The 24,262-nt window shown below is 40.8% G+C and overlaps 2 protein-coding genes across 3 annotated transcripts; one reads left to right on the top strand and one right to left on the bottom strand.

Moving 5' to 3' along the window:
- Positions 1 to 234: 234 nt before the first annotated feature.
- snx9b (sorting nexin 9b) lies at positions 235 to 16,263 on the bottom strand. 2 transcript variants are annotated; one of them, XM_086188654.1, is made up of 18 exons: positions 15,929 to 16,263; positions 14,263 to 14,349; positions 12,152 to 12,226; positions 10,870 to 10,992; positions 8,593 to 8,758; positions 5,784 to 5,922; positions 5,373 to 5,460; positions 4,873 to 4,998; positions 4,633 to 4,750; positions 4,409 to 4,539; positions 4,127 to 4,230; positions 3,902 to 4,005; positions 3,062 to 3,139; positions 2,765 to 2,841; positions 1,289 to 1,378; positions 1,051 to 1,165; positions 878 to 969; positions 235 to 703 (listed from the first exon to the last, which is right to left on the bottom strand). In XM_086188654.1, exons 1-18 carry the CDS (start codon positions 15,938 to 15,940, stop codon positions 656 to 658), a joined length of 1,773 nt encoding a protein of 590 aa, XP_086044780.1. In that variant the 5' UTR covers positions 15,941 to 16,263; the 3' UTR covers positions 235 to 655. The 2 variants fall into 2 exon arrangements, with proteins under 2 accessions (XP_086044780.1, XP_086044781.1); XM_086188655.1 differs by having other exon boundaries at positions 5,373 to 5,457; positions 15,929 to 16,261.
- Positions 15,984 to 23,763, top strand: moxd1l (monooxygenase, DBH-like 1, like; the record flags this gene model as incomplete). The annotated part of the gene is made up of 13 exons (XM_086189134.1): positions 15,984 to 16,052; positions 18,813 to 18,959; positions 19,561 to 19,713; positions 19,849 to 19,932; positions 20,227 to 20,382; positions 20,481 to 20,583; positions 21,396 to 21,568; positions 21,713 to 21,801; positions 21,968 to 22,064; positions 22,276 to 22,335; positions 22,602 to 22,723; positions 22,831 to 22,930; positions 23,026 to 23,763. Coding segments are annotated over 13 exons (1,515 nt in total), but the record flags the coding sequence as incomplete, so codon positions are not given.
- Positions 23,764 to 24,262: the final 499 nt, after the last annotated feature.

Raw genomic sequence — 24,262 nt, 5'->3', positions numbered from 1 at the left:
GGACACACACACACACACTCACAGTGCCAACATTTCCAAGAGTTGAGATTTTCTAAAGGAACGCTCCACTGCCATTGTCACAACCTAAGAAATGTCAGAGACAGAGGGGAACACGGCTTTGGTTTCAGGTGTCAAGACAACATGTGCCGATCATTTTTATTAACGTGGAATGAAGTTTGAAGGATTGTGGAATATCGCTTTAAAACAAGTGGATGTAACATGGCTGTAGGTTGTACAAAAAAAAAAAGAAAAAAAGAGAGAAGTGTTACATTAAACATACACATGCAATGAGGCAATTTGTGGCCACAGACTGAGGCCTGGATGTTTTGCTTCTTCTATGACCAACTTAGGACCTTGGACAGAAGTGTGTAAATACTGCCTTTTTTCTTCCCCTCTAGTTTATAGGCCAGGAGTGTCAATGCCTTTCAGTGTGTTTATCAACTAGTCCATAAAGAGCAGCCGGCAAAAGTAACAGCATGAGCTGAGAAGAAGCAATAGAGGTAAGAAAAAAAACAAAAACCAAAAAAAAAAAAAAAAAAGGAGAAAGAAATTTAAATTAAAGGGCGGAAAAGAACGCAGAGTAAAGTGAGAGTATTTTGGATGTTGAGCTGGTTTAAACTCTCGTCTGGTAGCACAAGGCTGCCTGCTGTTGATTTCACATCGTCGTGAATTGACTGTGTGCTTGTTTCAGCTTCGCAGCAATCTGGGGGTTCAGAAGAGAGAGAGAAAAAAAGAGCATAAACACAAGCAGCGGGAGGTGGTTTTTAGTATCCAAGCACCACTCCAAGACTTTCTCCCCGGGTAGTAAAATAACAATGGGACATACTGTTACAAACTCCACCGTAGTGAGATAAATGGAGGAGACAAAAGCTTTTACCGTCTCGTAAAACTTGACCTGCTCCTCCAAGTACAACTGCATGACCCTGTTGTAGTCGTAGATGCGGTTGCTATGGAAGTGGTTCATCTCAGCTGACACCAAAAAAAAAGACACAGATTAGACGACATGTCCTGATAAACCTTTAAATATCAGAAGATTGGTACGTACGGTACCTTGCAATGAGTAAGACATGGTGCTGACTCGTTTAGCCATGGTGACTTTTTCCTGATGGGAGATTTTACTGGTGGCCACCAACTTGTCACCCTCCTTCACCTTGTCTATGGCCGCCTGAAAGAATTTAAAAAAAAAGAAGAATCACAAGTCTTCAGCTGTTTCCTATGGAGGACATACGGGTCAAACTTTAAGAATCCAGCCCGGTTATTTCATCACTTTGCTTTTCCGCTGCTTTACCTTATGGACACCGATGGTGTCTGGGAAGCATCCGAGCAGACCTTTATATTCATTGTTAGTCTCCATGAGGAAGTGGAGGTCCTTCTTAGGCTGGAAAGCGTTCAAATGCAGATTAGTGACACTATTAAATGAAGGGAACTCAACCATGAAGTAACACAGATAAGAAAGAACACAGGAGGAGAGCTTGAGTTAATGAGTAGCCTGGCTTCTCAGTGAGATACCAGGGATACAAGTGAACGTCCTACATCCAATACCAAATATTCAGCGGATGTATTCATTTATTCCTGGACTGCATCTGCTACAGCTTTTCTTCCCTTATCCTTGGATCGATCAAGGGAAAGCCTCCATGGTTTCTTGTAAAATCCAGACCACCGTGTTGTAGAATTTTTGGCCTCGGAGATTAAATCTTGTCCAGACAATTGTTTTTTTTGTCAATGCTAAACGGTACCGCAGACATCACATCGCTGAAGCTAACAATTCTACAGGGGCACCGACACAAACAGTGTCTGGATCTAAGCAAGCTTACCAGATGAATCCTCCCTCCAGATGCAGCTGGGACATTTAAAAAAAAAATTAAAAAATACACAACACATAAAATGCCCAAGTTTGATTTTATTCCTCGCCACAACACTGATCAGATGGCACGGAATGGACAGAAATGCCACATTCACGGGAAACATCAAAACTAAGGGAAGGCAACGACTTCATCCCACCACCTGCCGTTACGTTTGATGAAAAATGTTCATCAAATAAGATTTTAAATATTTCGTCGACTAAAAACAACAATAATTCAGGTAAGACTAAAATTAACGATGTCATGACAAACATAGTACAAAAACTGAATCAAATTTGGCTGATCAAAAAAAAAAAAAATACTTGGAGACATATCGCAATTAAATTAAGGTCTATTTTCATCAACGAAATTAAAGTAGTTGCAAATTTTTGGACTAAATAAAAACACCTTTTAATCAAGTTAAACCAAGTAAAAAGGATGCGATGACTACTTATGACATTGCAACGTGCACAAAATCCGTCAAAGCGTGCGAGATTTTAAATTTTGTAAAAAAACAATACTCTGATATGGCTGCCACAGGAAGTTTGTGTCGCATTACAGCAGGGACATGAATGGAGAGCAGTGAGTTGCAGGACCAAAACCTCATATTTTGATAGACAGTAAGATTTATGAAATACTAGAAATAAGTCTGCCCTTGGCCTCTTCCTTTCCAGAGTCCACCGACAGGACACCGGGTCTAAGGGGTCATCAAAAACAGCCCCAGCTCGGACGTAAACACCACAAGCAGGAAACGTTCACAGACACGAGAGATACGGCGGAGTAAAAGAGTGAACACGTGGTATGATTGATTAAAGGGGCCTAAAATAAACTTTTAAAACTCTTTCCTTCACTTTTTGTCCCCCCCCCCCCCCCCCCCCCACACACACACACCCTGCAGCAGCAGTAGTAACCCATGTACCTACCTGCTCTGCAACCATCTGTGCTATCTCCTCATAGGTCTTTCCTGCTGCTGTCATGGCATCAGTCAAGGTTGCTTCACCTACAGCAGAAACACAATTAGAACGTCACCACCGCGTTTCTCCAGTCGCTGTGTTTCAAAAGAGATTAACACGTGATCGCCGTGCGATACTCTGCATCTCCAACTGCCGTGTGATAATAACATCCTCAATCATTCAAGCTTTTTTTGTAGGTGTGGTGGCAAACACAAGTGATAGAAACACAGGACAAAATGGCAGCTGTTAGCATATCTGTGGTCGTACCTTGATATCCACTGCTGGTGAACACAGAGGAAAGGTTTTGGAAGGCTTTGCCAATTCTCTGGTACTCTTTTGGCAGAGCTAGAAAAAAAAAAAAGGACGAGATTAAAAAAACGTGAGCGCCGACATATGAACTGAGAATATATGTCTTCAGCTGACTCATTCTTAAAGGAACACACTGACTTTTTATTTTTACCGTTTTTTTCCCTGGAGCCAGACAAGAAGATGGACACCTTTATCTGCTCTGTGCTTGAAGTAGAGAGCTATGACCCGCAGAGTAGTGAGTGAGAGTGAGTGGGCAGGGTAGCATACCTCCATCCAAACAGCATTACTGGCGTCAGTATAACAAAGCTTGTCCAAAACATTACCGTAGAAATACAGGTTTTCAATTAAATTCTGTGAAATCTGGCATCGGATCAAAAGCTGGAACTACTTTCATGACTGGGCGCAGGGATTTGACGATGTACCTCAAACCCCACATTGGCTGATAAATCAGATAGTCTGCTGCTTTTAATTGTAGCTGACTTGGTGAGACAGGATAAAGAGGTTTACTTCTAAATAAAATCAAGATCCTGAACCTTACCCATTTGATGACATTACCAGATTGGCATGCTACTTCTTGCCACACCCTACCATTCTTTACGCTAAGCTAACTAGCAGCTGATCTCTGTGGATTTCAGTTCCCTCAGCATGAACAAATATCTTCTTGTTTAGCTCTGGGAAAGATGGCACATCAGCCGCTTTACCAAAAGTGTTCCTTTAGATATAAACAGTAATTATAGCACAAAGTGAAGGTGTGGTCTGTGTGGGGTAAAGCGTTTATTTAGCTTTGTGTGTACATACGGCCTGTACATCTCTTCCAGTGCTCTTGGCCTACAGTGAGGATTTCCTTCACCCCGTCATCCATCGCTTTGGTAAACCTGCTGAACTGCTCACATTTCTGTTCGCTGTGGATGACAACGGTAAAAATACATATTTCTCATTCTTTTTCCTTCAAATACAGTGATGTGTCATCCCCTCCCCTCTTTTTTGTCCTATCTGTGGTGGATGAGAGTAGATTAAACTCACACTTCTACAGGGTCAAGATCTGCAGCTTCAGGCTCTATCGTGGTGAAGATCATCACTCCAACCGTCTCATCTTTCTCTGCTTTTCTCTTCCCCATCTTCCAGTCCTGCACCAGTTAATAACCAGACATGGTCAGTTACCAGCAACTGCAGTGACCAATCAAGATTCAGCTAAGACGTAACTGAAAACGTGTTAAAATACTTAAGATTGAGCTAAAAAGGTTAAATTAAATCTTTCAGATGGGACTTTGAATCCAGAAGTGATAAAAATAAATAAAAGCAAACCTTCTCATCCTTGTAGGTCAGGAAAAGCTGGAATACTTCACTGCTGGAAATAACCGGGTGCCTGCACATCCGGCTCATCCAGCCCTGCAACCGCTCCATACGCATCTTAATAAACTCCTCCTCAAATCGCCCTACAGTACGAGGGGCACAAACCAAATACGTTGGCTTCAGCTCCTTCATGTTCATCTTTTCCAAACCGGAAATGATCGGAGCGGAAGACTTACCTGTTACCTGCTTGTCCGGTAACGAGGGGATGGGGATAGCTGAGCCAAACTTGTCCAGAAGCCTCTCATACAGCCAATCAAAATGCTTGTATCTGTGATTGACGGGCCGGTTTGTAGTCTGAAAGCACATACCACTGCTATGTACTGCAGGATAGTCTTACCACATTGTTTGATACTTGTTTTGATGGGATATAACAATTTAACATTTAGACTATTACAAATGTGTATGTGGCTACTTACGTTGGGCGTGATTTGGTACTCAATGTAGCTCTTGAGACCGTACATCTTAGAACCCTTCTTGGGATCAGCCACCATACAGTCTAACTGGGCTTCTGGATAAGACCACACCGGACCAACCTCTCCCAGCTGGGAATCAAACAAAAGTCCGTGACGTATTGATACCGATAGAAACAAAGAGAAAGAATTCAATCCAATTCTGTCTAAATACAGACTATATACTATCACTGTAACTGCCTCAATAAGTAATGACATACATGGTTCTCTCAACCACAAATTTTGTTGCGTTATGATTTCAGGTTGTCTCTCAGTCTCATTTTTTTGTTACCACCATGTATCTTGACCACCTTCACCAACTTTTCTCTTCAACGTCTACCGGGGCTCAAACATGAACTGAAGTGATTTTGGTGGTCAAAAGGTCAAGGTCACAGTGACACATCACACACTTGTACTTGGTACTTTAATCTTAACGTCATTTGAATCGATATGGAGTGATAACTTACATATATCGGGAGCTTGTCTTTGCCTTTAGCAATCTGCTTACAAAGGAGGTACAGCTCTGGACCTGATTTAGAGAACCCAGGAAACCTGCTCAAAGAAAAAAAACGTTTGAAAATAATGACTGTCCAACCGCAGCCTAAATATTTTTCTCTCCGTGGGGCTAAACTTGCTTGTAGGCTAGATAATGAAAACAAAATTGACCAAATTACCATCAGTCATGAAGGTCAATTTCATAGCGTACTTTTTAACAACTGGGGGATTGACTGTGTGTTTCTGCTCAAGAGATTGATAAAGATACAACTTCATTTTCTCATCAGTGTTAGTTTATCACCATCAACACAATTCTGCTGTTAGTTTTTCTTGCGCACACTACCATCGGAAGCCTTGTATCTCTCTGCTTTATCCGTCCTTACTTGTTGAGGGAGATTTTCATGGAGGTTGCATGAGCTCCAGCTCTCTGCATAGCTCCACTCTCTCCAGATTCAGACTCAGCGTAACCTCCAGTGGACTTCATGTCATCCCACTCATCATCCCACTCATCATCTTCTGCTCCTGAAGCAAGATTCAAGTACAAATGGTTGAGTTCTTAAATCACAGAAACACAAAGTACCACAACAAAGGATCAATTCTAAAGAGCAGCTCCTTATTAGCTTGTGTCATTCAATGCAGTTGCAAGACAAATGTAGGCACGATTGCTATCCATGCTTGAAATCAGCGAATTGGACGTTGCCCTTGTTGCTATGTTAGGATTCATTTTTTGTCACAGTCTTAGTTTCATATGAAAACAGAGAGTTTATTCAAAAAATAAAGTCAATCAATTCTTCCAAATTGTAACCAGTGCTAAAAATATCTTGTGTTTGGAAGCACACAAATATTTCAAGGCAAATAACGTTGAGCACAAGTCATGCTTTGTGATGTCAAGCAGATCTTAAGGTCTGAAAGTCGCCTCAAGCAAACAGAAGAAATATTTCTGCACTGACATAACAAGCAAGTTTGGCAATAAATGAATTGCGGCGTTAAAATCAGCCATTCGAAGCCACAAAGGACTACTCTCCCTAAGAATTTAGTTCATTCAAGAATTTGAATTTTTGACACTTTGTCTCACAATTGAACTCCCAATCAAAATATGGCATTTAGAATTTCTGAGAGTACTACACATAACCCTAGTGAGAGGATCAACAGAAGCCAGCCAGTTTGGCAAGATTACCAAACTTGATTACCAGAATTGTACTTAAAATCTGAGTTTATGAATATTTAGAGATTTTGTTCCCCTTCTACACTTAACAGAATGCAAAGACAGAATGTTTCCAAACAATTTGCTACAGTGGAGCTTGTTGGTGAGATCATAACGGTAACTAAACCAGGTTGACTTAAGCTGGCTTAGTTTAGCTGAACTGAACTGTACCCAACCTCTGAGCCCCAGAAAGTGAAAAAAAAATCCTCAAAGTGATTCCAAGTCACAGTGTTAAAAAAACAAAACAACATAGTGTAGCTACATGAGAGCTAGCTACTGAGACTGTAACGAGCTAATACTATCCAGCTTAAAGACGACTGGACTAGCTTAGCAAAATTGTAACAAACATCAGAAGCCCTGATTGGTTTAAAGTTTTTTTTCCTCCACCTTTAACATAATGCAACGGCAGCTGATTTGTACTTCAATTATATTGGCAGACGGTTCACCCAACCCAACTGATAACGTTCACGTTGAAGCACATCAAACCAAGTCCAAGACATGTTAGCATTTCATGGGATTTTGAACGTACAACTATAAGTATTCCTTAAATTCCACTGGCAATTCCCAAGACTCACACATCTGGAAGTTAATACAGTATTAGTATTAAGATACAAATTGAATGCCTCACATACATGCTTATAAGAATGAAAATTATTGTTAGAAAAGTATTAACTCAGTCTTCAGAAGTATGGTTTGCCAGTCAACGCGCGCGCGCACACACACACACACACACACACAAAAGGAAAACGCTTTCCACCAAGTCATGCAGTGATACCTGTATAATCAATAAGGTAAGGATAGGGGTAGATGTCTTTGGCGAGAGAGAAAGAAAAGAATAGTCTGTGAATTCTTCGGCTTCGTTGTTTGTCTATAACAAGAACTGGAGAATTTAAAAAATAGGTCAAGCAATTTGTCCGTCTGAGTCATGCGTGAGGCCCGAGTCAGGCCAGACTTTTCCACAGTCTGGTGAAAACAGAATCATGACTTGACCGTCCTGTTAACATATAAGTGAGCAGAACCACATCTGTCAGCTCAAGTAATACCTGTTGGTTCAAATTACTTGAACTTCAGGGAAGATGTGTTTCATAACATGTCAAGATATTTCAGTTTTGAAAATTAAAAAAAATTAAAAAAAAGAGTTTTAGCTCGTCTTCATCTTGACTTGACACGGAGTAAAAACAATATTCCTCGTCATGCTGCTTGATGATGAAAACAGCATTTGGTACTTAGATCATGAGAATTACTTGCCAAGTCCCTTAACCCATGTACTGTCTTCAACATCAACATGTAAAAACAAGGTCAAACAAAACTTAATGAATAAAGCACATTTTAAAACCCTAAAATCCATTTAACTAAATTTCTAACAGTACAAAAAAAAAGCACAAAGATGCTCATGCTCTTCTCAGACGTAAATTATGCCCCATTTACTCAGACAAATGTCAGAGGAACTGGGCTTTGGACAAAGCTAAACATTTATAAAGAATGTGTACTAAAACACTGAGTGTTGTTGAATGTAGCAACCTCCCCCATGATCATCCAAAAAACATCCCAAGATAAACCACTAACTCACAAATATTGATTTAGATGCCAGTGATACATTTACAGTCACCACATAATCTCTCTTGCATACGCACGTAGTCCCACATGTAAACTTTAATGTACTCGTCATATAGTCCTGCATGTGGTACTTCAGGCTACATGTATTACTGATGCAGTCCTGTATGTAGTAGTAGTAGTAGTAGTGGTAGTAGTAGTGATACAGTCCTTCCCTTAAGAGTCACGTAGTCCTGCCCTGTTATGGTCTTTGGGTGCATCAAGCTTGGATCGTGGCACTTCTCACATCACCCTCCACTTGCAGTCATGAATCTCTACTACTGGCGCCGAGCTCACAACTGCTGCTGACATGACAACAGCCTCGATTTACCTGCACTTATTATTTAAAGCTTCCTTCAAGTGCGGTTGCTATGCTAGCACACATCTGTTCTTACCTGGGCCCTGGTAAGCCTGAGGGTGGCCCTGTGATGTGGCGCTCCAGGGGTCATTTGCAGCACTCTTCCCGGTTTGGGTACCCTCCGGATTGGACGCCCAATTGTTGGACGCGCCTGCTGAGGGGTCCGCATTCCACACCGACCAGGGATCATTCCCATTGGTAGCCTGGAAATAAATAAGACAACACAGCAAAAGTAAAACACTAGTAAATGAGGGAAAGTAAATGAAAGATCAAAAGGTGGAAAGCGAGACAGTGCAGCGTAGAGTTCTGTCTAGTTTAGTGGAACTGAAGCCAACAAGCCTTTCCAAGAACCTTGTAACCCTGACGACTGCAAGTGTTGACGTCGATCTGTGAGGTGAAATGAATGCTTAACAACAAACCAAAAAAAAAGTCATAATGCTGCACATTTTAAGAGGCACAAGCATACTTCCAACTATTTTCTGCACGGAGCATCAAATGTTTACTTACAATCCAAACAAGCCACAATAATCCAAGCTTCAGGCATGCAAAGTCTACAAGAGAACCTTGTAGCGTGGGCATGCAACGCACAGGTCTGCATCTTGTAGGGTGCTATTAGCTTAATGCACACAGACGTAGCTCAATAAATCTAGCACATAACAAAAATATATCAACAAAACAAAAAAGAAATCAGACTTTAACAACAGACAACTGCTGCGCGCACATTGTCAAATGTACACAGTCGTTAAACAAGCAACGCCACTCCACGGTTTCCATTTCAAGTACATTATAAGACGACATTTCACAAAAGTCAGGGTTTCTTATTAAATTCTTTCTGATTCTGATAATCATCTCTTTAGTGTGATTAATGACATGTGAGATATGACCATCGTCGGCTCAGATTCTGAAGTTTATTCATGGTGCTGATTCGTCAAATCGAGATAAAGGCTGTGTGCGTCCATTGTATTGTGGTGTGTGTGTGTGCAGATGGGATCATGCTTTTTTTTTGCAGGCAATGGGAGGAGGATGGGGGGGGGGGGGGGGTTGCCAAAGCAGACCAAATCTGAGAGCTCAGAGGAAGGGGACTTAAAAAGGGGGTATAAACAACTGGATGGGGGCGGGGTTTCATGCCACTAGTTCCGCCCACCAAGTTACCTCATCAGGGGACGAAAGGTAGGGGGAAACTGGGGTGTCAGGGGTGTCCGGCTGGGGACTCAAACCCCCAGCATCCACCTTGAGGGAAGAGAAGGTGACATCATCACAAAGCGCCAACAGTGCAGGTTTACACTCACGCGGGAGAGGAGGCTCGGGTGAAGCTGTGTATAAATGTGTTTGTGTAGGTGAGAGAGAACCCAAGATGACTGTTAGCCAACACGCTTCCTGCCTTGACTCAACGTCTTTCTTCTTTCCACTGATGCAGCAGAACGCTCATTATACGCAGCTTCCTGCCTAACAACAATGGGAAAAAAAAACTGAATTTTGCTGAAGCAAAACAGTTATAAATGAATTGACCACAGTTGATACATCAGCAATGGCAGCTGCTCTCACTTCTGCATCTGCGGGGTTCACACAGGCTGCAACAACGTCAGCCAAAGCGACAACTCACTTCTCCTTTTGACTGTCTTCACAAGCCAAATACAACAAAGAGTGTGTAAGTATTATAGCAGGTAGTACCTCACCAAGCCTGTGCAATGAATCGTAATATTTCTTTTCAGAATAATGTATTGATATTCCAGCCCAGAGTACAGTTTTTTTTTTTTTAAGTACTCCTTTTCAATAAGACATCATGGCAGCCACTTTTATTTGTTCAAGGTGCAGCTGTGCAAATATCATTCTCACGAAGTGGATTAGAACTTTCTCATGAAGTAGTTTTGACTCAAGTTATTGATTTAATGGGATGTACTTATTACCAAATTAACCAAGCTGGAATACAGGAAATTGTATTTACAGGTCTATTTGGAAATGTTCAGTAAATCATGACGCAGAATAATTTACTGAAGACTGCAGAACTGTGAAATACGTTTTGTCCATCCATCCATCTTCTATGCCGCTTATCCGTTGCGGGGGTGGGGTGGGGGAGCTTCAGTTGCTGGACGGCCACTCTACCTCCAAGCCATACCACCCCCCCAATACGTTATGTATTGTATCGCAATATATTATGAGAACATCGTATCAGGATACATATCATATCGTGAGGCCCTTGCTCATACCCAGTCGCAATGACTGAGGAATCAAATTTTTATGCTGCTTTGACACTCAAGAAAAGCCAACAGATAAACCAAACACAGGAATTTCTTTCGATGGACGAGTGTAGTACCTGGTTTTGTGCCGGTGCCGCTGCAGGAGCGTAGGCGTCAAAGAAGGAAAGGTCTGGAGATGCAACATTTCCCACACTTGGAGTTGGTGCTGTGGGCCCTGCTCCGGGAAACGACTTGCCGAACTGCACGTGTAGAAATTTGGAACCAAAAATAAATAAATAAAAAGACAAAGAAAACAGTCCCGTCAGAGGTACAATTCCAGAATGATTTGATGACTTTTAAAGGTACATTCTTCAGTGGTAATGTGACCGATATGGCATTTCCTGGCTTTGCAAACTGGGTCTTTCTCTGTTTGTTCAAATGTGACAGCAGTGCCTGCTTTTACTTTCAATTTACACATTTGAATTTAGGGTTGTTTTTGTACAAAAGTCATTCCTGCTTGTCATTATTATTATTTTAGAATTTTTTGCAGCTCTTCTTTTGCCAGCTGAGTGCACAAAGACCAAGATTGGCAGCTTGAGAAGCCCTGCCCAGATGTTTTTCCATCCATCCATTTTCTATACTGCTCAACTGGTAAGGGTCTTTGGGGGGGGGGGGGGGGGGGGGAAGCTGAAGCCAATTTCAGCTGACATTGAGCAAGAGACAGGGTTCACCCTGAATGGTTTGCCAGTCCATCGCAGGGCCATCAGGAGCAATTAGGGTCTCAGTATCTTGCTCAAGGACACTTGGACATGGTTACTCGGGGAAGTGAGGATCGAACAAGTGACCCTTCGGTTACTAGACAGCCACTCTACCTCTGAGCCATGCCACCCCTCATGTTTTTCATTATATTAAAAAATAATTTAAAAACCATTGCATCGGCTAAAAGTAAAACTGCTCAGTGAGGTCATCCCCAGGTTTTTATGATTGAGAAACAGATTCAGAACCGTCTGGAGGCAGCTGGAGAGGTAACTGAGGGTCAGAAAAACACATCTATGTGACTCTGTTTGTGGATTTAAGCAGGCAGATAATATCAAGCTCCCCCTTTTCTACACACAGATACTTCCTTGTTAGATGTTACGTTGTTTAGAGTGTGGTTTAATGTTTAAATAGACTCTACAGACTTGATTTCTGATCAAATCCCCTTTGATTCCACTGAATGTCTTTGGAGTGAATCACATCCTCATGATGAAGTCAGAGTCACTGGATCAAAACGGACACCCACACAAAGACGCCCTGATCAGCAACATTTGAAAGAGTTGCATCCTGTTGAGTGTTCAGTTTCAGGCAGGAGGTAGCAAAACAGCTCAGTCCGCTGGAAGTAATTGTACCTCAAATGTACTTAAAGACCGTCACTCTTACCTCAATGTAGTCTTCCGGCACCAATCCAATGTCCCCTCTGGAGTTCTGTGCTTCAATCCAACCACCTCCAATATTCTGAAATAGCAGCAATGCCAGAATTCATCCGTGTTCAGTCATAGCAGTGACTTCCCCTTTTAATTTGCATGGACTGCCTTTATCTAGCTCTAAAAGCCACATTAACATGTAGTTGTGGTAAACAATCAGTATTTTCACTCTTTTGCGGAAGTATATTTGAATATTGCAGATGCCTTTAATTGTTTGGGATATTTAAACAGACAACAAGAAGATAAAATCCAAAGAACTTTTTTTTTTCCCACGCTGCATGTCTGTTTCAACATCATGTTAATGCGTATCCATGGAAACCATTTAAATTCATAATTCTGATGAAGCGGGCTTTTGCCCCTTGGTTGGTTGCGATGCCAAATTTCATTGGAAGATAAAATGTCCGACAATAAACAATGTTATTTTCATTTTAAGACCATTTTATGATGATAGGACGGCCACATTGTGACATGGCCCAGGGTGTGTGCGTGTGTGTGTGTGTGTGTAAAATTCTGCTTCTGAGGGAGATGAGACCACCAGCACACCTCATCTCAAACATTGGTGACATTCATTTTCTTACATTGGTTTAAAAAAATAAACAGAAAAAACACACGCATGTAAATGTCTATTGATGTCAGTGAAATGGTCATTTTCATCATTATCTGCCTGTATAAAACCAGAAGAATCCAATGTGGCTGTGTTAACCCTATTTGTCTTTTCATGGTCAAAAGACATCTGGGAGCAAATCTCTTAAACATAAGAAATATTGTTTTGTTTGTTTGTTTGTTTGTTTTATTTGGGCTTTGGCAGAGGTCAGTAGTCTCTGATATACTTCTAATTTCACTGGGTGCATGATTCTCAATTTCAAAGAATCTTAATCTTTTATAGGCCTCCTCTCAGCTCATCTCCTGTCTGAGACAAGCTGCCCGCCTCCTTTTCCAGCCCACTTTCTTCTGATTGGCCAAATTCTGGAGGCCTGCTGAAGGGCAGCGGCCCTCTGTTTCATGGCCAACGTGCCTGGAGCAGAGGACCATGCAAAGACATCTGATGTTAGCCCAACATAAAAAGTGGGGGAAAAAATGAATTTTGGAAACTAATTCATGCTGAACAATTAATTGAAATGTAATCACTATATGGCTCAATATTTGTAAATGAGATAATTATGTAAAAATGAACACTGATATCAAAATTGCGATATCACTTAAAATAACTAAAATCAGATTATTTTTTCTGCATTATTTTCATGTTTATCTCATATGAATATCTAACTGCAGTGTGAGCGTCTCTAACGCGGATACAACGGGAAATAAGGACAACAATACCAAGTTCCCTTTAAGGAACAAGCTGTTCAAGAATTCTGTGACGACAAGATCCAGGTCGCTTCAACATCTGTAAACACACCGAAAGCTCCCAGGACAAATTCCTCCACGTCACAGTTTGCTTATTCAGTGGAGAAATAGTCTCTCCATACAGTAGGAGCTAATTCGCTTAAGTCAGACTTTGATTCCAAAACTATGTAGGTCAGCGTGCAGTTAGTGACCCTTGAACTGTTGCTGACAAGCTGTAATGACATCATGTTTGCTCCCTCTCTTTTCCTTCCTTCCTTTGTACATTTGTGACCTTTCGTTCAAAGAAAACTTGAGATCATGTGAGTGGACCTTTATGGCTGTTTAGTGTTTAATACGAACTCCACAGAGGAGCCACCTGACCAGTAAGGTTTAAATTAGTAGCCTGAATAGCGACATGGATATAATTGCAGTCATTTCCTAGATGAGGAATACGAAGCAAAAATAAAAGATAAAAAATTAGATGTAAAAATTCAACTTCAGCAGGAGAAATCCATCAAAATAAACATTTTTCAGCGTGGCATAATGCAAAAAAAAAAAAGGAACAGCGACAAAATAATAGATCAATGTCAGCTGAAGATGTTGAATAAAAGGCTATCAATGCCAAATATAGTTGACTAAAAAAAATATTGAAGCACTACTAGTAGAGAATTAGATACTGCAATACTGCACCTAGTGTCAACTGACAGAGACCAGATGGCAGCCAGAGATGTAAAGCTGTACCTGATTGGTGATGGTGATGGTCTCGCCTTCTTTCACCGTCAACTCATTGTTTCCGGGCTCTGCAGTGAAGTCATATAAAACCTGTGCCTGAAGACAAACAGGGGACACAAAAAGGAAAAGGCAGCAGGATTACACCTTGTCTAACAGAGGCAGCAGCACATAAACCAACACAAACACCCCGGTAGTCTAAGGGAAGGGTGAAACAGGCCCGACTAGTTCTCCACGGCTTGTAGCGCTGACTCTTAACTACACTAGACACCCGCATCCACCAAAAACAGCACAAAACCAGACTCGGTTCAGTTTATTATGCCCTTCCCCTAAGGTCTGACAGGAGTATGGAGGCCCGACGCATTGGCTGCAGCAACATAAATGACAATATTGAGACAATACTCAGAATAAAACATCACCATTTAACAGCATTTTCTAACAACCCTAATGACTGGGATCATAATCGGACTAAGCAGCAATCATTTTAACCATGTATTCCGATTGTAACCACATGATTGAAGTGTTGTAGATATCTATACTCCTTGATCACATGATAAAATCCTACCAGAGCAGCATTTTTGCAGCAGTCAAACTGCTTCACAGCACATGGTCCCGCCTCTAGCGAGTGTTACAAACCCAGCAGAGTGCCATTTTCTGCATTATTAGTAAGAAAAACACTCAAAGTTTATCAGTTGCGAAAAAGCAAAATGATTTCCGGAAGGAAACTCCAAAGCAGAATGTTGTAATGTCCAAATTAACAATATTTACATGTGCTTTCTCAGTACGTGCAGTCTTGATGTAACATAAACTTGTCTTTAAAATTGAAATCAGTTATTATATCTTGTCAGCCATGTCAGTCGTAAAATGTAGGCACATTGAACATCTGTAAAATGTACACTATGGTGCTCACCAAATGAATTGATCCAAACATCTGGAGGCATGGTCGTATATATAGATGTTATTTAAAATTCAAATTTTGCTCCACTCAAAAATTATTATATGCTACTTTACTTGAATGTTAAGCAGAATGTCTGTGCAGTGCTTAGCATTTTAGCCGTTCGTATTAATTTCCCCATTCACGTCCCAAGGGGGACTAACTAATACTTGACATCTGGAACACAGCACCTTAGGCTAACAGCTAATTATTAGCAACAAAACAAAAAAAATCAAATGTAAGCATAAAAAGTTGGAGCTAAGGACCCACTGTTACTTCTTTCATTAGCTGGTTATTCTAAATGGAGTACACATTAACCGACTTATCATAAATAGTCCATGAAGAAGGATAAAAACAAAAAAAAAAAGTTTATTTCAATTAGCAAAACCCCACATGCGACAAAGACTCCATTTCCCAGCATTCCACGGAAGCATATCTGACCCGCACTAGAAAGGTAGTAAAATGTCACAAGACACTTTCTTAATGAGACACATTTTCCACACATAGCAAAAGAATTAACTCACATTAACAGCATACGTATGTGTTGTAATAGTCAACTACGCGTTTCTAAAACAGGATACCAAACTGTTTCGACTCTCTCCCGTGTAACTTTGCACACTGAAAGATAATGAGAAACTGTTTCCTTTACAATTCCACAGCCCGCTGATCGTCAAACTCATACGGGGGGAGCTGGAGACTAGCACGGTTTAGCATTAATGTAGCTAGGGGAAGTTATTGACGTACCTTTAGTGCCATCGTCGAAGCATTGATCAATCATTACAATAACAGGCCCTGCGGTTTTAAGGATTTCCAACCCTCAGCTGGACATTTCCTCCCGCTGCTTTTCCACCAACGAGAAGAAAACACGGTAATAATAAGTCCCGGTGGAGATCGACCGCAGCACGTATAGCTTCTAACACATGACCAGAACGCCAAAGGAAAGTCCACAATCTTGTATAAGACGATAGGAGTAGACAGGATCGGTGCAAGTTTGAACCGCGGAGAGAACTGCTGACAGTAGGGAGGGAGTGACCTGCTCCGCGGAGTGAAACCGGAAAGGTGTCGAGCCGATGTGGGCCTCCAAGACATGGCTGGGGGTTAAAATAGTCGGGGATGAGCATTAAATAAAATTAAGTGCTTTCGATTGATGAAAAAAACTATTAAGAACACAAATATTATGTTTTATATAGACATTAAATTCAATAAAAAAACCACAATATACCCCATAAAACGGAATAGTAGCTGGAACGAGTTGCATTCTGCACCATATTTCCTGAGTAAAAACGCATTTTTTTTCGCTATGTGAGACAGATCTGCATCAAAATTTCGTATTTTCTTCCTTTGTCCACTCTCTTTACCCCTTAGTTGGTTGACATTCGGCCGCCTAGTTTTGTTTTGTTTTTTCTTCCTAGACAAATCAACAGATGCAGGCGGAAACAACCTCGTTTAAATATTTGTATTACATTTAAAATAACGATTAAATATTTTATCATAATTCATTCGGATAAAGTATTAAAAATATATATTTTTTATAAATAATTTTGGGCTAAACAAAAGCTGCTACATTCCATAACAATGAAGGATATAAGTAAATATTTTCTAAAATAAAATAAAAATACTTCCTTTTTTAATTTTTTTTTTTAGATTATTATCAAAGGTTCAATGTGAGCTCAAGCTGTGGTCAAAGGTCGTCTGTATTATTCTAATGTCACGGCAGCTACTACGTGTGTTTGCTGTCACTGTTGTTGACAACACACAGCTGGTTCAGCGGCTCAAAGGGAGTGACCCTGAAGAAGTTCCTGAAATTACCGCTGAAGTCGACCTCTGCTGGGCTAAATGTGCTATTGCACTCCAGACAGACCATATATGACGTCCCTAATAATAATCCACCTCCTGCATCTTGACCCCCCCCCCTTGTCTGTATTCACGTCATACATTCCATTGCTCTCCGTTGTATAGTTTGAACATTGAGAAAGCTAAAATAATAATCAGTCATTATCTACTCTCCCTCACGCCCATGGGACGGCTGCTGATTTTTTTTTTTTTTGTGTGTGCACAAAACAGTGCTGGACTTTCACAGGAAAAAAGTGGAGCAGTAATTTTCCAAACAAGTAAAGTTGAATGGAAACTAATTTTAACACGTGAATAAATAAATACATCTATTCAAACAATAGAATGCCTCCACGCTGCTCGTCTGAAGCAATCCAAGTGTCCTGAAGCCTCAGCGTGCTACATGCTACACGCTACAGATGTTTCTGTTTCTGTTTTATCTCCTTTCACTTTAATCGTTATCCATCCATCCATCGTCATCTTCCGCTTATTCCTACACATTAAGGGTCGCGGGGGGGGGGGGGGGGGGGCTGGAGCCTAACCCAGCGTCAACGGGCGAGAGGCGGAGTTCAACCTGGACAGGTCGCCAGTCCATCGCAGGGCCAACACATAGCGAGACTAACAACCATTCACACTCACATTCATACCTATGGTCAATTTAGAGAATCCAATCAGCCTAGTCCCCAATTGCATGTTTTTGGACTGTGGGAGGAAGCCGGAGTAACCGGAGAGAACCCACGCAGACACGGGGAGAACATGGAGACTCCACACAGAAAGATCCCGTGCCCGAGCCGGGACTCGAACCCTCAACCTTCTTGCTGTGAGGCCACAGTGCTAACCCTTTAATCGTTATATAAACTTAAAAAAAAAAAAAACTAGCCAAAAATAGCAAGTGGAGTAGGATACACCATCAAAATTTAGAGAAATGAATGATTTAGTGCTGAGAATATCACTCTCATTTCTATGAGCTGGAGTGATTTTTGGCTGTCATCAAGGTGACGAGGAGAGAAAATCTGCCCTGAGTCAGCATACTGGCCATCTTGTCTTCTCATTCCTGCTCCGTCCTCATCACCTCCTCATATATCAAACACCCGGTGGTCTCATTTGTCTGTCGGTGGCAAACAGAACCGAAGGAACGGGTCGATTTTTCTTACTTTCAAAACTCTGACATCAAAGTTATGGAAATCCTTGGCTCTATAACTAAAATGAGTTCAAAGTGATTTGTAGTTCTGTTACTAGGCATGACTGTGCACTTTATTACTCTATCACCTGAGTTCATCTAGCTGAGCAGGTGTGTCGTGGGGGGGGGGGGGGGGGCAGGGGCGGGATGGGCAGGAGGGGAGGGTGTTTGGTAACTCCACATCCACAGTCAGCTCAGTTTAGAGAGATCCAACTTCACGGAGAGATCATGGTCGCTCTGCTTCCTTTAATCTACCTGGTCTTAGTCGGAACAAAAGAAACGGGGGCGTCGGATCACGACCTGCCATTTATGGAATATTTAGATAGTAACCATCTGGTCTGCCTCAAGTGGGGCTTCAATGACGTGGAGGGAACCATTAAGTTCAGACTGGTGGTCAACACGACTGGATGGGTGGGCTTTGGTTTGAGTCCGAACGGAGGTATGGCGGGGTCAGATATTATCATAGGTGGACTTGGACCGGGTGGAAGCTACTTCTCAGTCAGTTATTATTTCTTCCGTATTTTCGAAAATACAAATGTCTTCCGTATTGAACAGGAAACGCATCAAACATGTCAGTGTTTAAGCTTTTCTTTGTTGTTGTTCATCTCCATCCATCAGGATCGGTACGCGACTGGGAACTCCATGCCTGTAGTGGACACACAGCAGAACTACACCCTACTGTCTCTAAATGAGACCGAGGGACAAACCGCCATGACCTTCTCCAGGACCATTCAGTCGTGCGATGACCAAGACTTCCACATCACTGTAAGATTTTCTGACGCGGCTGAACAGAGGAAGAAGGGAAAAAAAGAAAACGCCCTACATACATGAAAATTCAATGATTTGTTTCAGCTCGAGTTTCACTGTAAAAGTACTCCTTGTGTTGAATGTGAAAGAGTCAGAATTGTCACGTTAAACATGAGAATATCTACACTAACAAAGCGATGGATCGTGGTTCACGACAAGGAAGTGGCGGTTACCATCAACAACATAAATTTCGTCTCGGCTGAACTTCATCGTTTTGGACTTGTAATCTCATCGCAAACTCACACTCTTCCCCGTGCTCGCCATTGTGGCTCATCGTTTGCAACACAGGTCTTTTTTGTGTTGCTGTTGTAAGGCTCAAGTTTCTGGCTCGTATCCATGCACACACTGTTAATGGGAACTATGGGAAATACGTCACACCGACTTTGATGAGGCGTTTTCAGAACTGAGGACCGTGGAGACGACGGAAAAAAGAATAGGTTTTGTTGTCTTGAATACATGAAATTCGACACCGTTTTAACCTACAGACCGACGTTGAAATTGAATCTCAGGGTATTAAACAGTCTTATTCACTGATGAAATATTATCAAATCTTTGTTAGGCACAACCAATTAAGCTGATATATGCTTACGGAACTACTGATGAGATTGGCTACCACCAGACCCGCAGAGGCACCAAGGAGGTCAACCTGCTCAATTACATGCCCAGGACCACCTCGCCCGACAGCAAATATCTCTCCGCCAGCGTGGAAAAAGTAAGAAAATTGTTATGTCTTGGTGTGACAAGACCATTACTTGTAAATTTTCTTTATTTTATCATCAAAGACAGATTACGGGTCCTTCACCTTTCTTTACCTTTTTTTTTTTTTTTTTTTTTTTTTTTTTTGCAGGTCGCCATTCCTACATTTCATACCTACTACCACTGCAAGGTCATGAAGTTTCCAACTTTAAACGATAAACGTCATATATATAAGGTGAACGTAGTCACATTCAACAAGAATCCGTGTCTTCATGGGGTTCCTAACATCTGGTTTGACAGCTGCAGGCTTGGAGTGATGCGAGAGCAGCAGATGTGGCGTACGCTTTTCCCTGTTACAGCTATATAAGGGAACGAGTGAATGAATGAGTGAATGAACGAATGAGCATCCGGTTTTCCAGCTGTCAGGATTACGGTGACGTGAGAACACCAGATACAACGGTATGTATCGGGGAATGTGGTTTACATGATTTCTTAATATCGGCCCCCTTTGTCAAATCTCTCCTCGTAGGTTGAACCAGAGATTGAGAACCTTGACCTGGTCCATCACATGCTGATCTACAGCTGCCCTTCCTTTGTGACATCCCCCTACGAAAAGCCGTGCTTCATGGGCGACCTGGGGGAGTACTGCTTAGGGGTGGTGGCGGCATGGGGCGTGGGAGGAGGGGTGAGGGAGAACGCAGCACTCTGACCCATTTTATCCTAACCTTCTTATTTTCTGCAGACTCACAACCCACCGAGTTTTTTTCTGGATTCATCCCTCAGGTGTACGAGCTTCCAGAAAATGCTGGTATTCCGATTGGAGGAGAGGAGAGTGAGAGGTTTTATAAGCTGGAAATCCATTACGACAACCCAACCAATCAATCAGGTACATAGGCTCGTTTGTTTGTTAAATGCAAATTGACATCGTCATTGGTTACAGATTAGTTCAATGATTTCTTGGGAAAAAAAAGGTTCAAATAAAAAAAAAAAACAGTTTGAAACACCCCCCCCCCCCATATCCAATGAATACATTTCTTTTAATTGTACAGTTGATGAACATGTTGTGTTTTCAGATATTTTGGAATGCTTTTCCTCTTCTAAAACAATACCTGTCAATGTGTAGGATAAAAAGAAGACAACTTAACCAGCAAAGCTTTTGTTCTTCAGGGTAAATCTGTTTTATTTTCAATGTCACTGGTAAATCAATAACAATTATAATTCTGGCAAATACTTACATTGTGATTTGTTTTGTATTTTTAATCAAATTGTCTCTGAAAAGAGCACACAATTCAAATTCAGGACAACTTTTTTAATAACAGTTCATACATTTTTTTTTTAATTTTTAATCACTTTAAAAATAGGTGTTTTTGACAGTAATAATAGAAAAATGCATAAGTTGAAATAGTGATAAGTACAGGACACATACCTCTTAAAAGAAAGTACCCTATGATTACTTTATATTTACTGCTATCTCAAATATTACTGTAGTTTTCATTAAATGATAGAGGGTCAAAGTAGACATCTGAAAAAGGCCTAAATGCTTTTTAAGTGCATTTTTTGTTCTTGAAACTGCACCATTTCTGTAAAAATGGTTTTGTGTGTGTGTGTGTGTGTATGTGTGTGTGTGTGTGTGTGTGTGTGTGTGTGTGTGTGTGTGTGTGTGTGTGTGTGTGTGTGTGTGTGTGTGTGTGTGTGTAGGCAGGACAGACAGCTCAGGACTGAGACTGTACTATACAGACCAACTCCGCCAATTTGATGTGGGCATCTTGAGCACAGGTGTGTTGCCATTTGGCAATAGCAATTATGACATCCCTCCTCGAGCCTCTTCGTTCCTCACCTATGGAATGTGTAATACCAGTCTGTTTTCTCAGGTAAGCAGTACTTCAATGTGGATTTTCAATGGAAGAGGTGTTTGTTTTTTTTTCCTATAACGAGGCAAATCCAAGGGATAACTTTTGTTGTTGTTTTTTTTCTTTATACCTTTGTAATTGATCGTCACAACTTTTTGTCTCCAGGAAATTCGCTCTGTGCCTGACCTCCAAGTGTTTGCCGTATTGTTGCACACTCACCTGGCTGGGAGGAAAATCAGAGTCGGACACTTCCGGTGAGAATTTTATATATATATATATATATATTAAATTGATTAAATAAGTTGTATCTTTCACAACACAAAGAAGAGAAAAGAAAATGTTTCCGGGGCTCCATATAAATTAGATCTATTTTAAAGTAAATATCAGTGGTAAGTTGGTGCTTTTTTTCTTTGTGTGTAGAGATGGAACCCAAATAGATTTCTTGGGATGGGATGAAAACTACAACTTTGAACTACAGCAGACGTTCAGTCTGGGCAACATCAAGACCATCAAGCCGGTAAGCTGAAGATTGGGTCAAGTAATGCACAGTTCCCAAGTCATGTCAGAAAATACAGCGCCTAAACCAAATGCAACTAGATATATGTTAATATTGTCAATGTAATTGTGTAGCGGCCACATGAAAGGCATTTCTTTGTCTTGCCAATTTATTGATTCTTAAAAAGGCGTTTCTAAGGAAAGAGCAGTAACGGTGCGTCTGCTTGTTGTAGGGAGATGAGATTCTAGTGGAGTGCACCTACAACACTGCCAACCGCACAAGATTCACTAAGGTGGGTAAACTATTACATCATCAAGTTTCACCTCCTTCTTGCTTTATGGAGCAGTCACCGCCCCCCCCCCCCCCCCCCCCCTCCCCGCTTGCATCTTAATTAGCGACTGAGCACTAAAGTGACAGGGCCTGAAATTGTACTTCAGTGGAGGTACTGTATGTGCTCTCTGACTGTTTTCTGGATTTACTTGTTCTACTACTTACAGGATTATACAAATGTAATTAATCTCTATTCATCCATGCTTGCCCTGGTTCATTCTTTCTCAGATGGGGGCAGCAACCAATGATGAGATGTGCTTGGCTTTCCTCTTCTACTACCCTGCAATCAAGATCAGCTCATGTTTCAGCGAACCCGATCCAACAAATCTATCGAAGACCTCGATCTACCTGTAAGAGCTCACGCCGTCCCTCGTGTCATCTCTGCTGAGACTGAGGTTTTTCATGCAGATATTTCCTCCTACGCTCTCTCTTAAATAACTGTCTTAATTTGTGACAGAGAACCTGAGGGCACCAAAATTCCAAGCCAAGAGGAAATTGTAGAGTATGAAAGTTTGCTGAAGAACCTGCCACAAATGCAACATATCTTTGGTGATGATGTAAGTTCTCTCGATGCTTTGCTCCTGTATAGCACTTGCTTTTTGTTGCATGGTTAAAAGAAAAGAACTTTTCCATTTCTCCTTTTTTTTTATAGGGTATATTCAAACTTTACCCAAATGGCACAATCAGGGAGATGATGAAAACACCAACCATCAGTTGTCCGAGTAACAACAAGTCAAGCAAACTTGAAACCATCTGGACTTTGAATGCAGCAGGATTCCTTTTTCTGCTGCTCTGTATTGCGACTGAGAATTAACAAGCCTTTAAAAAAAAACAAGAAAAACCCAACCCAACCTAGATTTTTTTTCTGCTTATATTTTATGTGTTTTTGCTAGTTAATCAAAGATCAATGTTCATCTTCATTTATAGGTTCAAAACTTTTATCATTGATTCTCATATTTATTTGCTTTACATCGCTGTCTTTAAGCTTTTTCTACACAAGGTTGTGAATTATATAATTGTGGCTATTGACTAAATTTAAGATTGTTTCATGTAATAAGAATTAGAAGAGAAATTACTTCATTTTGCTCATCCAAGCTATGATTAATGCTTTGACTTAATTTATGGTACAGCACAAATACATTTATATTCCTGATATCTGTGTGCTTGCACGGAATTATGCATTGTTTTGAACTTGTTCGCATTTATGAATTGGTCACATAATCATTCAATGAAAGAAATCTTCAATCATATATTACACTTTATCAATTGAATATGAATGAAAAAGACTTTATTCGATACATGATGATAATCAATATTATCAAGCAAAGGCATGTAATGTAAAAACATTAAAAGATAAACCAGCTAACACACTGTAGAAATTGGATACTAGTTTTTCTCTATCACAACCTGCCATGAAATATATTGATTAAAATTCTTCATAAGTACATGTTTTTGTGTGTGGTTGCATGCTTGTTTCAAATAGAAGATGTAAAACTTGATGCTATTATTACAAGAAATTAATAATAGAGATTTATTGATACATATTTTGGTTGTGCCCCTAAGCTTTTCAAATTTGAGTTTCTTGAAGACGGAGGGCAAAGTGTTATTTCTTTACCCTATCTCCTGTATTTTTTTTCCGAAGCATGGCTGAAGATGTACATTTTTAAAGTTACTTTTAATGTAACATTTATAAAGGTGCTAGGTGAGCTCATGCTATTAGCAATGATGCTGTGTGACTCCGTATTTTGTATATCGTGCTAAAACTCAGTCCTGGTACTTGCATGAAAAATATCTAAAGAGAAAGTATGTATGAAAACGCTTTTGGATAATTGTGTTTTATCAGATACGGTGCTGAGAAAAGTTGTTTTTTTTTGTTTTTGTTTTTGTTT

Source organism: Aulostomus chinensis, chromosome 20, assembly GCF_037954235.1.
Source record: "Aulostomus chinensis isolate RoL2024-O1b breed Wild chromosome 20, RoL_Achi_v1.0, whole genome shotgun sequence".
Taxonomy (NCBI): domain Eukaryota; kingdom Metazoa; phylum Chordata; class Actinopteri; order Syngnathiformes; family Aulostomidae; genus Aulostomus; species Aulostomus chinensis.
Note: the sequence above shows the minus strand (reverse complement) of the source record. Positions and strands in the feature narration are given on the sequence as shown.

Bases quoted from the DNA above. Each gene is read 5' to 3' on its own strand.
- snx9b (XM_086188654.1), bottom strand. The intron at 2,842-3,061 runs GTACGACCACAG...TTTCTGCTGTAG, and splicing joins CACCAGCAGTGGATATCAAG to GTGAAGCAACCTTGACTGAT. The intron at 1,166-1,288 runs GTAAAGCAGCGG...AAATTCTTTCAG, and splicing joins ACACCATCGGTGTCCATAAG to GCGGCCATAGACAAGGTGAA.